The sequence below is a fragment of the Metopolophium dirhodum genome, chromosome 5 (genome assembly GCF_019925205.1).
Source record: "Metopolophium dirhodum isolate CAU chromosome 5, ASM1992520v1, whole genome shotgun sequence".
Taxonomy (NCBI): domain Eukaryota; kingdom Metazoa; phylum Arthropoda; class Insecta; order Hemiptera; family Aphididae; genus Metopolophium; species Metopolophium dirhodum.
In genome coordinates, this window is record NC_083564.1 from 4,005,101 (window position 1) to 4,018,858 (window position 13,758).

At 32.4% G+C, this 13,758-nt stretch overlaps 1 protein-coding gene across 1 annotated transcript in view; it reads right to left on the minus strand.

Moving 5' to 3' along the window:
• Positions 1 to 4,580: 4,580 nt before the first annotated feature.
• LOC132944619 (RNA-binding protein Nova-1) overlaps positions 4,581 to 13,758 on the minus strand; it is a 57,611-nt gene continuing 48,433 nt past the window's right edge. Inside the window, 2 exon segments of the mRNA XM_061014064.1 lie at positions 4,581 to 6,681; positions 6,683 to 7,013. Of these exon segments, the coding sequence (XP_060870047.1) occupies positions 6,400 to 6,681; positions 6,683 to 7,013 (613 nt within the window). The 3' untranslated portion in view covers positions 4,581 to 6,399.

Here is a 13,758-nt window from a genome sequence, read left to right on the forward strand (position 1 = left end):
GTCTTGCTTTAAATAAATTGTATATAATTATTCATTATTCATTTTTGTACTTTAAAATCATACGATGGGTATACACATATAAAATAGGAAAATATACAAAAGTATACTAAACATATTGTACCTAGTAGGTAAGTTACCTAAGGTACCTAAGTTAGGTTGGTAGGTACGATTACACATTTGCACCCAATTTATTATACTATTTAGTACTTACTATATATTTAGGTATTTTATTAATTATTTATAAAGAAAAAAAATTGCATCTTATATAATATGACATTAAAAATAACTAATAGTAAATAAATAATAATAATAATAAAGAACAATAAACTAATTTAATTAAATTTTTTCCGGGGATTTTTTCCGCTTTTCTTCCCGAGATCCATTTTTTAAACGAATTGCGTCTCGATAATATTAACAACTACGCTAATTGCGTCCGATGTAAATACTAAAGACTTGCAAGGGCCGGGCCTTCAATTAGCACAAAAGTTGCGTACCGGGCCGGGCTGGACTTTTCTTAAGTTAACTCCGGGCCGGGCCGGACTATTTTTTGGACAAAAGTTACGGACCGGGCCGGGCCGGACTTTTCTTAAATAAAATCCTTAATAATATTTTAAAAGTTAGTTATAATATATTAGGTACTTAGTACTTACTACTTAATTTGTTATTCAAAAAACTGAGTATATTGTGTGATATTTTTTAGTACATGTTGGTGCAATCGGAATTTACCTATCTTACTTACTTTTTATGTTATTATTAACTGGGCTGGGCTTACTCACCTAAAACTTTTTGCGGGCCGGGCCGGGCTTTTTAAAAATTTCACCGGGCTTACTCGCCTAAAACTATTCGCGGGCCGGACCGGGCTGTAAAGTATCGGCCCGTGCAGACCTTTAGTAAATACACTATTCATCATTTAACTTAATATAAGAATTACATGTTTTTTTCACTACTTACAACATCACTCACAATGAAACTCATGTCTTAATTTTAAAAGAATAAATTACACATAGAACCGTGCACGATGACACCCAATCGAAACACATATTAATCGTATACATTTATTTCATAAGTACCTACTTATATCCCATTATTGATTCAGATAATCATAGGTACCTATAATATATCAGACAATCGTATGCAGCCTTTTTTTTTCCGAATACCATCGTAATAGTCGTCTAATGTCGCACGGTGCGCATTTTATGCGATTCAATTTTTTTTTATTTTTTTTGTAATTCGAAAAATCAATAGGTGTGGTTCACACGATTCACTGAAAACGCCATACAGATAGGTCATGACGTGCCTCCGTACAAATGCGGCGTACCAAGTTGTCGGACTGTTTCGCGTAGGTTAAAACATATTACACGTTTAACACTCACCTCCATCGATGTGTTTCTCGTCTCGGGCAATATGCGTTTTCCAAACTTACGGGTCACTGTGGGACGGGTTTCTATCAAGTATACAATATATATAATATGATACCACAGCGACCGTACTTTTTCAACCCACGCTCGAGACGTATAATATTATGTATACATATTTCGATAAGCAACAGTGTCGTCAAAACATAATACAACTATATAGTCGTATACAATGTACGAGTTTCAAATCAGCGATCGATGTGTGAATATTATTATTGTATATCGAGCGATACTTAAACGAAATGGCGTTGTGTTCGTTTTAAATATTTAAACGTTTTTGAGTGAAAATAGTTTTTTTTTTTTTGAATTTTTCTTTCTCTTTTTTTGTATTATTATTTAAAAAAAAAAAAAAAAACAAATACAAAACAGACATAACGACGATCAACGAAAAGGGGAAGGACGTTCGACGAAATCACATTAGGTTCTACGCAAACCAAATACGTTTATAAGTCCCAGGCCACCGCCGAAATGTCGTAAAACAATAATGATTGCGCATTACATACAACTCCCCGTAGTACTAAAATATTGATGTGCATTTTTATTTACTGTAGTGACCAGAAATTATTTTCGTCGCTTAAAAAAATAATGTCGAAAATAATACCGTCGTTTTGTGAATGTACAATATGATTTACCATTTTACCGTAAGATTCGATGGGTATAAAAAACTGGTACGAGAATTCCAACTCTTAACCGTTATTATAACCAAATATAGATCAACACTCTAAATAAAGTCCTCGCTATAAGCGAAGTTTGCAGTATATATATATATGTGTGTACTTCAAAATCCACCCTCTGGGCTATTGTGCAGGGCGCCAGCTTGTCCTACAACTAAAATCTAAAAACCCAAACCAACCAAAGCAAGTTATCCTTATTGCGAATATGTCAGACACGGACAGATGCACTGCAACGATACTGGTGTCATGATTTAGGAGGAGGAGGAAGTTTGTTTTTATAGCACATTTCATACTTATTCAGTTATCTCTTATTAAAAACGATCCATCACCCGAATTGTTTTTAATTAGAGAAAAATTTTGTTTTTCTCATAATGTATACTTCTTACTAAAACCCACCATAACCTTTATAGTTGGTTTGTTTTAGTAATATAGCTTATTTACATAGATAGGTCAGGTACTTACGTGATACGGAGACGGAAGTCATATCATTCATAATTCATGTAATAATGATCATAAATATGGGTATCTACTTTCTACATGGAAATTATTAATTTCTACGCAGAAGAATGTTTACAGTTATTAATTTAAAGGAATAAACATTTCAGCTCTAGTATCAAACGGTGGATTTGATAATATAGGATGTTTACGGAAAATAATGTTAGGCAAAAAATACAACATATTTACCGTAACAACAAAATGCATTTTTATTTCTGTACCAATTCCATTTATCTTGGACATAATAATTTCCCTTTAATAAAAACTTAAAAGATAAAACAATTATAAAGTTACACCTTAAATTATACTGAGTAAAGATCTTAACGTCGTTTTTTATGTAGGAGTGTTTTAGCTTTGAATTTTTTAGCAGCTACTTATAGCCTACATATTATATTATATAGGACAAAACAATGTATACAATAAAATTATATAGTTCATTAAATTTAAATATCACATTTTCTTTGTTTTAAACGTGTGAAAATGAGTTATGGAATGATATAATGAATAATGAATGGTAAGTATAAATAAACAATAAAGTATAACAAAAAAAAAAAAAAAATCACAAGGTTGTGAAAATGGTAAAGTATATCCATGTGCATCGTCATGTGTATACATTCACATAATATACAATATATATATTTATTTAATGTGTGATATGTTCGTTTAACGGTAAAATAATTTAAATCTGTTTTATTTTTTTCATTGATTGCTGAAATAATATGTGTCTTAGATGACGAAAATCAAAACATAATATTCATTATTTATTTATTTTACTTCAATTTTTACAAAGTCACCGATTTGTTTTCATTATATTTTAACATTAAAACACCTCTACGAAGATACATTTCAGTAGACATTGTATATTATTAAAACTATGTTCATAAATTAATTTTATACATTATACTATTTTGTAAAATATTATCCTGTATTTGAACTCATTATGTGGCTTCTATTATAGCTCTATACAAATATAAATATAACGTTAATCATAACTTTCTATTTTACTACAATCCCCATTAAAATATTAAAATTAAAACTCCTAATCCTGAGTTTAACAACCGACGTTAATTATTCTTTGTTAATATCACTAACCTTAATACATGGAAGTATAATATAATAACGAGGCCACATATTATATGCTTAAGTATAAGTTAAATTTTAATTATTTTTAAATATAATATTCTAAAAATGGGTATACATCAAACAATTTTACTTTATTTTGAGATTTGATGCTCGGATCGAGCATTTATTTTTAGTGTCGCTGAGATCGGGTTCATAACCAATATTATTATTATTATTATTTTTTTTTTTAATTTTGGACGATGGCAAATAATATGTTACCCGACGATAATTTACACTAGCTAGTCCGTAAAATAAAAATAAATGATGATAAAATAGTTATTGACCATTAAACAACGGTTATTTCAGGACGGATTTTAGACTAAAGGTTTATGAAAAGTTTTCTATAAATACACACACGTAAACGAACTGATTAAAATTTAATGTAGACAATACTATGTAGTATAACTATTCAGACATCCAAAAACAGCGTATTACATGGTGTGTAACGATATTGAAATCACCAGATCATATTATTTTGTCACCAAACAGAGTGGAAACGAAATGCGTAAGTTGTCTCTCGCATATCATCATAATTATATTACTTATGTACCTCCTAATGTAATAAAGTGTGTATGAACGGTACGCTGAAATAATATTTTAGGTATTGAACAGTTCTACCACCCTATATCTATGAAATATATATATATATATATATATGTACGAATAATAATTAAAAAGCACCAATGCATTTCACATCAATTTATTATAAACACAACTATTATATTATCACATTATCCCGTAGAAAAAAAAAGAAATCAAATCATTTCGGGCCACGGATGTGACGGAAATAATCGAGTTTTGGTTTACGGTAATTAAACTATACGACTTGTTGGGATTCTGTTGAGCAAATATGACTTTCAAACAATAAAAAACATTTTTCCGTCAAGCTGAATAATATTGTGGCATGTGTCGGGGGACAAGTTTATTGATAATAATAATATGATTATGTAACGAAACGAAAACAAACAAAATGCGAAAGTCCACTACCTTCGATAATAAAAAGATTCTTACTCGCGTTTAGTCCTTATATATATATATATTCTATAATATAATAATATGTACACCTACATGGAATAAAAGTGCGTTTACTGATTTACGTGTACGGGGAGCCCCTCCCCCCCGAAGTTATCCTATCATAATTTAATGTATCATATTAATTTATACGATTCGTGTATAACGAATGGCTATTGAGCCGTCCCGAGAATATCATAATATACCCTGTTCGAAAACAAAAAAAAAAAAAAAAAACCGTACATCACTCACTTACGCAAGTCCTCTAATTTTTGCACACAAGTTTTCGAAGGGACGAAGAGGTAGGCATGGCTAAAAATAATAATAATCAGAGGAAAATGCACGAGCGCCGGATGGATGTTTGTAATAAGACTTATATATTATTTGTCGTGCTCATTAGTTCGTATATTGTTGTATTATTGACTCAGTCTTAACTCGACAAGACGAACTACTGCGACGGGCTGAACTCTAGAATAGGATATTTTGTTTATGAATATAATAATAATGATAATTATTATTATTATTATTGCTCGTGTGCGACGACGTACCAGATATTATTCATACCGCGGAAACAGCCTGTTGAACGGAGGGCGGGACTGAAAGATGTTTTAAAAAAATAAATAATTTCGTCTAATATCCAAGACGTCCGTAAAATACTCCGATAGCTGTTCGAAAATAGGTATACGAAAATGAAAACTATAAAACCATATAACTCATTAGAAACGCGGTTTTTCACCCCACGCGTTTTTCCCGGTGAAAAACGTATTCGTTTCAGCGAATAACAAACAGACACATAAACTTTTATCCACTTTTGGTCCACTTATTAAATCTGCCAGCGTATTCAACATTAAACGTAAGCTATACGACGACCCCTACGGAAAACCGCCTAACACATTCTAATAACAATTATAATAATAATAACAATCAACAATAATTGCGTACCTACCTAATCGATTAATTTATCTATGGTTCAGTATACTTTTCTTATAATATCATATTATGTGGTTGTTGTCGCAGGCCAACGAAACAAACAAATCATAACAGTTTTTTTTTTTTTTTATAAATCATTAGTAATTAGGTACTATGGAAAAACAAAGCATTCAAAGGTCGTTGTACCTACGTACTATATTATAGGCATAGTGTATGATGGGATAATATAATGTTTTTTTATAAGGCACACATGAACAATGAATGTATATATAATAATATTATACCTTTGTATGAATCAATATAAATTACCGTGGTAAGTAAATCCCGTCGCCAATTTCGACGTCCACGCGAATCTCGGCCCTCGGACTGTTTGCGTTGATGATTTAAAATTTAAAATTTAAACAAATATAATAATAATAATAATAACGACCGAAAAAAAAAAACCTCGCCCACAAAAAAAAATCGTCGTCGTCGGATGACGTCCGCCCGTTTCATCTGATATATTATTATAATGTACACACATACACACACACACAACACTCGGTGAGGGGTGATGTCAGTTAAGGGTGGTAAGGGGTAGTAATGGATGGGTGTTGTGGATGGGTCGAGGAAGAAGCCACAGTACAAATAATAATAATAATAATAATAAAAATAAAATGAATAATAATTATATGAATATGAAAATTACGTAGAAGGCGAGTTATCGTAATACTTAGACTATATTATAGAATATGTTATAGAACAAAACGGACTCAGAACGCGCGGGCCCGCTTGGTCTCCTCGTCGACGATCCTCTGCTGCATGAGGTAATTGGCCATCGCTATGCCGCTGGCCGATCCGCATATGGTCACCTTCCGGTTGGTGGTGCCCGGCGCGTACACGCCCTTCTTGGATATGTGGATGGTGACGCCGCTCATCTGCTGGATCTCGACCAGTGACCGGCCGCCGGGGCCGATGATGGCGCCCACGATCGACTCGGGCACGTCCATCTCCCGCTTGACGGATTGCTGGTCGTCGGCGGTCATCTCGTACAGGGGCGGCCGCGGCAGCCGCAGCAGCTGCCGCCGCTGCGTTCGTCGTCGGCCCCATCGCCTTGGGCGTCGACGCGGCTGCGGCGGCGGCCGCCGCTGCCGCCGCCACGCCCAGCCCATATGAGTTGGCGTTGGACAGCGTCGGGCTGGCCGCGTTCTGCGACAGGATCGCGTTGATGGATATGGCGCCGCCGGCCAGGCCCAGATCGAACAGGTCGTTGGTCACAGTGCTCAGGAGCCCTGTGCCGTTGTGGTGTGCCACTGACGGGGCCGGTTGCAGGATGCTGGTCTGGTTGATCAGGCCGATTATACTATTCGGGCTAAGTACATTGTGCCTGCGGATAACATAAAAAAAAAAGACGCTTGAGTACATTACAGTCAGTGACGGATTTATACTGAGTCCCGTAGGCGCAAATAGCGGGGGGGGGGGGGGGTCTTGGCAGCTTTTTAATCATATTTAAGTTTAAAATATAAATTATCAAGGTCTATACTGCTGATACAATTCTAGCCCTCAGGAAAATGCCCTTGGTTGCTCTATGGTCCTACTTAGGGGGGAGGGGCTAGGGGGACTGCAGTCTCTGCAAAATTACGGCTCCCATATTACTACAATACAGTACTATACGATTTATTTATATCAATCAACATTAAATAATAAAATTACTAATAAGTAAAAGACAATATACGTATGGTATAATAATTTATTTTTAATCTTAAAATATAAATTGAGTATACAAAAACGTAATGGCAAAAAAATTTAAAAACCGATCTATAAAAATTAATTTATGTAAGAAAAATTAGCCTTGCGCCTCAAAATTCCATTTTACAATTTCAAAATAGGGGTCTGAATTTATAGTGGGGCACTACACCCCCCCCCCCCCTCCCACACCCATAAATGTCAAAATAATATAATATTATTATATTGCCGAACAATTATTTTTTATTTTCTTTGAAATGTATAAAAAATTATATATTGTATTTTTCGTACACGTAAACGAAGAGTATACAAACATAATAGTAATGTATAAAAGTCTAATGAACGTTGCACTAATTTGCTGATCATATGTTAGATGATCTGGGCAAGTTGGGAATGATTAATATTTATTTATTATAATAGTTATTATTTCTATGATTATCGACCATTGTTATTAACTTTTGAGTCAATACCACCTTAACGTTGAACAATGGGAATGGATTAATGTATATTATAGAAGGTAAAAATTTAATTAAATCTAAATTTGTATGTTATTGCGTATAGTAATATTTATAACGTCTGTAAAATTGTTATGTCCCCACAAATAATGTTTAATTTGGATTCAATCATAAATTATTGTACCTATACGATAAAAACGATTCAGAGCGGAGACGGTTATATCTTATATTTTATTGACATTTCAAAACAAATTAACTATTGAAATTGTATTTCACATTTGTTACCTATAAAAAACTTTACTGCTTGTTTTTCAATCATACATAAATTGACATTGAAATTTTGTGAATATGTGTTAGGTACCGGGTATACATCATTTTTGTTATACGGTTATTATTTCTGTGGTTTTTTTATTTCACGAGATTATTTATTAGTCAAATTCTTTGGAGTATATATTACACGCCATTGGTCGCATCTTGGGCTTTCCCGCCAAATTGGTATTAGAAAATATCAAATAAACATTATCTTATTGTTTATAGATCATATTTATATAACCTAATGGTAAAAAAGATAAAATTATGATCAATCAATTTGAAGATGGTCGAGTTGTACAGACGTGATAAGTCGCGTACCTATTGGTCGATATGACCGAAATTGTAATGATTTATGGGTCGACCATCATCAAACATGGCTTTTATTTTATCATGTGAACGATTTTATAAATACATTTCAAATCGTTATTAATTAATCATAAGGACCCGGATTATTATATCAATCAATGGCGGCTGTTTCGTCCTCAGCGTGACTAACGACAGATGTCCGACGGGACTTATCCAACAATAATGCGTAGTTGGTCTACCAAGCTTAACCCAAAATCGTTCGATACCGGTTTGAACAAAAGCTCCAGAAACTATTTGGACCATCACATAATATACAAGGTGATTTTTCTTAGCATGATCACTCAATTTTTGTGCGTAAATTATACATAAGTGCATATAGTTCTGATTTTTGGAATTTTTAAATACGCCTGAAGAGTGAAGAACTAAAGGCCATAATTATGAATAGGTACTTGAGATTTTTTTTACTAATTAAGAATGGTCATGTAACAATGCAAACTTCTACTTTTAAAATAGAAACCCCCTTTTTTTTACTTTAAATTTTTCAACAGGTATTTTTTTTGTGAATTTTATGTGTCTAAATCAAAATTCAAACGAGTAATTTTTGATATAACTTAGTGTACCAAGGATAATATGTCTATGGTTGGTAATGGGTTAAATAGATGATTTGAAAATGTTAGTAATTACTATTAATCTATCAGTATCTAGGTATAAATAATTTGTAAAAATTATCTAAGTACAATGAATAATACATCAAATATTACATATTATATTATAGTTTATATTTTTGTAAAACCATTTTTAAGGATTATTATTCTTAGCCATCTTAGGAGGTTTTCATTTGAAAAATAAAAGTTTGTATCAACACAGCTAGGACACTCCACATAAATAGGTAGGTAGTATAACAAATATCAGGAATTTGAATATATGGTATTTAGCTATAGCTGGTACTTACAAACTCTAAAAATTTTAATTTTAATTTGAATAAAATGAATGTACTATTAAATGGATAAATGGGGGTGAGCATGTTTAAAAAATCATCCTGCAAGTCATCCATTGCCTGAGAGTTACCTATAGTTGCTGCAGAAAATGTATGGGAACACAGTGTTTTTGTTTTACAAAAATGCACGTCAAAAACCACGGTCGCAAACATTTCCAACAATGAGTAATGAGTAATGACCAACGACATTGTTGGACAAGTAAAAATATATAGGTATATCTATTTGTACTTAAAAATTAATATACGTTTGTATGGGGCTTATAGACTTGGTAACTATAGTGAGCTAATTGCACCAAAGGTTATGCACATAGTATATTCCTTCAGATTCGGGGAGTGTTATTTTCTTAGTTTTTCAACCACTATATAGATTGGTAAAGGGTGGTTTGCACACAAATTTTGTTTCGACACACGAAAATCAAAAATTATTTTGAAAAAGGCGGGTAAGCGGATGTCGCTCTGATGTACAGTAGGTTACAAGTGGTTCACTGTAATGGATGGTGTTACATTTGAATTCAATGATATAATATCATTGTATAAAAAAAACGATTCTGAGCGAAAACGGTCAGTCAGCCTATGATATTGCCAAGTATATTTGATGATATTATTGTAAATAAAGTAATTTATATATAACCTATTTACGTGGAGCCTTGTTTTCAATTTTCAATCTTTAGCTATAAAAGTTGAACATTTTATAAATTTTTAACTAAAAAATAATTATTAAATTATAAATTTGATAAATTTTGTCAAATTTTGAAATTTACTAGAAACCTTTCGACCCCCCCGGCCCCCAGTACCAACTAGATTCACTTTCCAATCAGAAAAGTTACTGTTGAAGAAAATCCAAGCACTTTTACTGTCCTAAAAGGTGATGACAGACACAAAAATAAAAAAAAAACACACATCATTGTAAAATCAATACATTCATCGTTCCACTCAGAATCGAAAACTGTTTAATATAGATATTGGTTACAGAAAATTTTTTTTAAAAAAAATCGTATAGACTATCCACACGTTGCTATGGGATATTTTTTTTAAATAAAAGAACATTAAATATTTTCGTTATTCTAAATATTATGCACAATAAAAGGCAATGTTTGTATGTTTGTAGCGTATATGGACTCAAAAGGTACTGGACCAATTTTGACCAAGGTTTTGGACAGAGATTGGTCTTATAGATATCAAAAAAGTTTAGAGAGTAGTTTCAACAGCGTTCAAAGCATTTGTCAAGTACTCCATCCAATCATGTGATGGTTTGCCCGTCTGGGCTTCAACCCATTTGGGTTCACAAAGCGTGGCACACCGATTCCGACTTACCCGTGAACTAATGTACCTATATATACACTAAAATCGAGATACACTGTGATATAGCATTGTATTTTATGTTGGTTTATATTTTCACGGGCGATTTCGGGTTGTACAGATATAGTAATTTAATAAACATATATATATTATCACCCCACGTCCCCATGTATAATTTCGTATTGAAAAACATCCCTTTAAAATATTACACGTGTAGACTGCCGCAATTTTTTTTTTAACGGCTCACCCCACTTGAATAATATCAACTGCTTACGAAAACGATTATTTTGATTTATAATTATGTATACATAAATTCCCGCACGTCTCTATCTGACTTACAGTATGATTACAATGTACAGACAAACACAGTAGAAATTGATTAATACGGCATCAAAGGAACCGCGTGTAGTTATTATACAGTCGTGCATTAACCGATAAAGGTTGTACAAAACAATAGAAAAAAACCCGTAGAAAATTCAACTGGGACTTTAGATTTAGTGCGTAATAACCAATATGACGTGTTCACCGATGACGTATTAAACGATTCAACATGTTTACAGTATATTATATTTTAATATTCAGCCTATATAGTGCAAGGTCCCAGAGATCACCAATTGTAATGCTTTTGGAGGGCCAAATTAGGAATTTAGGAAGTTTTCGGGTGGTATTAAAATGTAGGAAATGTGCATGTCAACCAAAATAAAGTAAAGCCAAAATTAAAATGTATATAAAAAGTTAATTTAATTCGCCATAAAAATAAATATCGGAAACGTTTGGTGACCCAGGGGTCAAGTGTTAACGATAATGATTAGGGCTGTTGTGTGTAATACCAGTGAATCTATCGTAAATCGTTTCGATAGAGATCATCCAATCAATTCGACCCCGGAAATCGGTATACCGCTGTATCCCGTCGAATCTGCACAAATTCGGTTAACGTCTAATGCCATTTCGGGCAGAAATACGATTGCGTATACGGTGCTTATCTCAGCTGCAGTGTCATAACACGATTCCGCACACTCACGTTGAATTAATTAATTTTTTGCGATGTGGACAAATTTTACTAATTTCACAATGGTTTATAGATATCAAAATACAATACATTTATAATATTATGTGATTACTGATTATACTCAGCATTTAGGTAACCATTTAACGTTTTTTAATTAAATTACAATGGGTTTTTTTTTTTTTGTAAGGACTACTATGATGTTTGTACGTGCCAAATAATTACGTTTACTAATATGAAACTGTCATTATGCTAAGTAAACCGTAAAATCAAAATTATTTAATTTTAACCATTAAGACCGTAAGTGGTAAGTTGTTTTTTAAATGCTGACTCAATAACATTTACAATCTGATCGTGTTATTTTGAAAATTGTATAATTACATTATATTTTACAACCTTGGGGCATATATTTTCGTACTCAAACGTGTCGCATTTAAGGGATTCCTTTGTTAATGCGATTCCTGATATATATATATATATATATATATAAGCAAACGTGTGTCTAAAAAGGTAAATCGTATATGTATAAACAATCGGGTTCTACCCTTCGGCTTTCCGGAATTCGGGAATTTTTAAAAAACCTTTAAGCTCCAATATATTTTACGCACATGGAGGTAAGTGCATTCCACACGAGAGGATTCGGATTACACCACGTCCGTTGTTTGAATTCAGCGCGTATTATTGTCACTTAGGTGGTGTTTGAATTATTAGTTTTTATTTATAAATAAAATATGCATAATTAAATTTGTTTTCGTAACATTTTACAGTTGAAAAGACACCGTCTGCACATTAATTATCACTAGATACCTGTATATATATATATCATATATTATGTGTATTATTATGTGTGCTGCTTTCTGTCTCGTGCAGTATAGTGCGTCGTATAACGAAGTTCACGACGTGTATCACACATGTCGTAACTTCCGAAAAGTTACCTTCTCGAATGATTTTAGACGACAAATGAAATCTGGCCGCGTTATAAATACGTAGTAGTTAGTAGGTCGTCAAGATATTATTTTATTTATGAAATATTAACGTGCCGCGTGTGATTTTGATACTTATATGCTCTTTTTATAAATTGTTACGTAATAATATTTTAATGTCAACTATCAATGATTTGTGTTATATTATGTAATTGTAGTTTTGGTTAATTAGAGGCGTGTAACCGGGATTTGAATCAAACCCAATTATTACGATTTTCTCATAAGTTAAAATACTTTTTTGAAGTGAACTTATCTATACAATAAATTTTTAACTGCAAAGATTGTTAAAAAACATAAACAAAAAATAATAAAGTGACTTGGCATTTGGCAATGAAACAATGGTCGTAGAGTTCTATTTTACAAAATTACAAGTAGGTATACAATTGAAAGCCATTGTATTCTAACTACTCTGACTTTTGAAACGAAAATGAGTTATTTATTGTGAATGGTACGAAATGTAATTCTGTTCATTTTAACAATCACAAAAACTCCTTGAATATATGCTTCGTTTTTCTTAGCATGTATATAATATGATGTGCATTTTTATATTTTATAATAGATACAGCAGTACTGATAAAAATTATTTAATATGATTAAACAAAATACGTGTGTATATAATATATTAGTAATTAGTTGAAGTTATAGATATGATAATCGATAATTATACTTAATATTTCAAAGTTAAGTAACCTACTAGGCCAGTGGCGTATTTAAGGATCAAGGGGATCAATCCTCCCATTCGCTGTATATAATATGCAAAAGTTTTAGGAGACCTAACTTAAGGCCTCTAACTTTAAAGGGGGGGGGGGCTACTGGATAAAATTATATCTCACCCATCAAGACAAATCCCTAAGTACCCCACTGTACTAGGAAATCTGTCAATCTTCATTTATTTACAAATAAGCCTATTAAACATTAATGTAAAAAATGAGTTATTCTAAATCCAATATACCCATACCTAAAATGTTTCATATATAATATGAAAGCACCAAATTATTTGAATGAAAATTTAACAATTTTTCGTAATT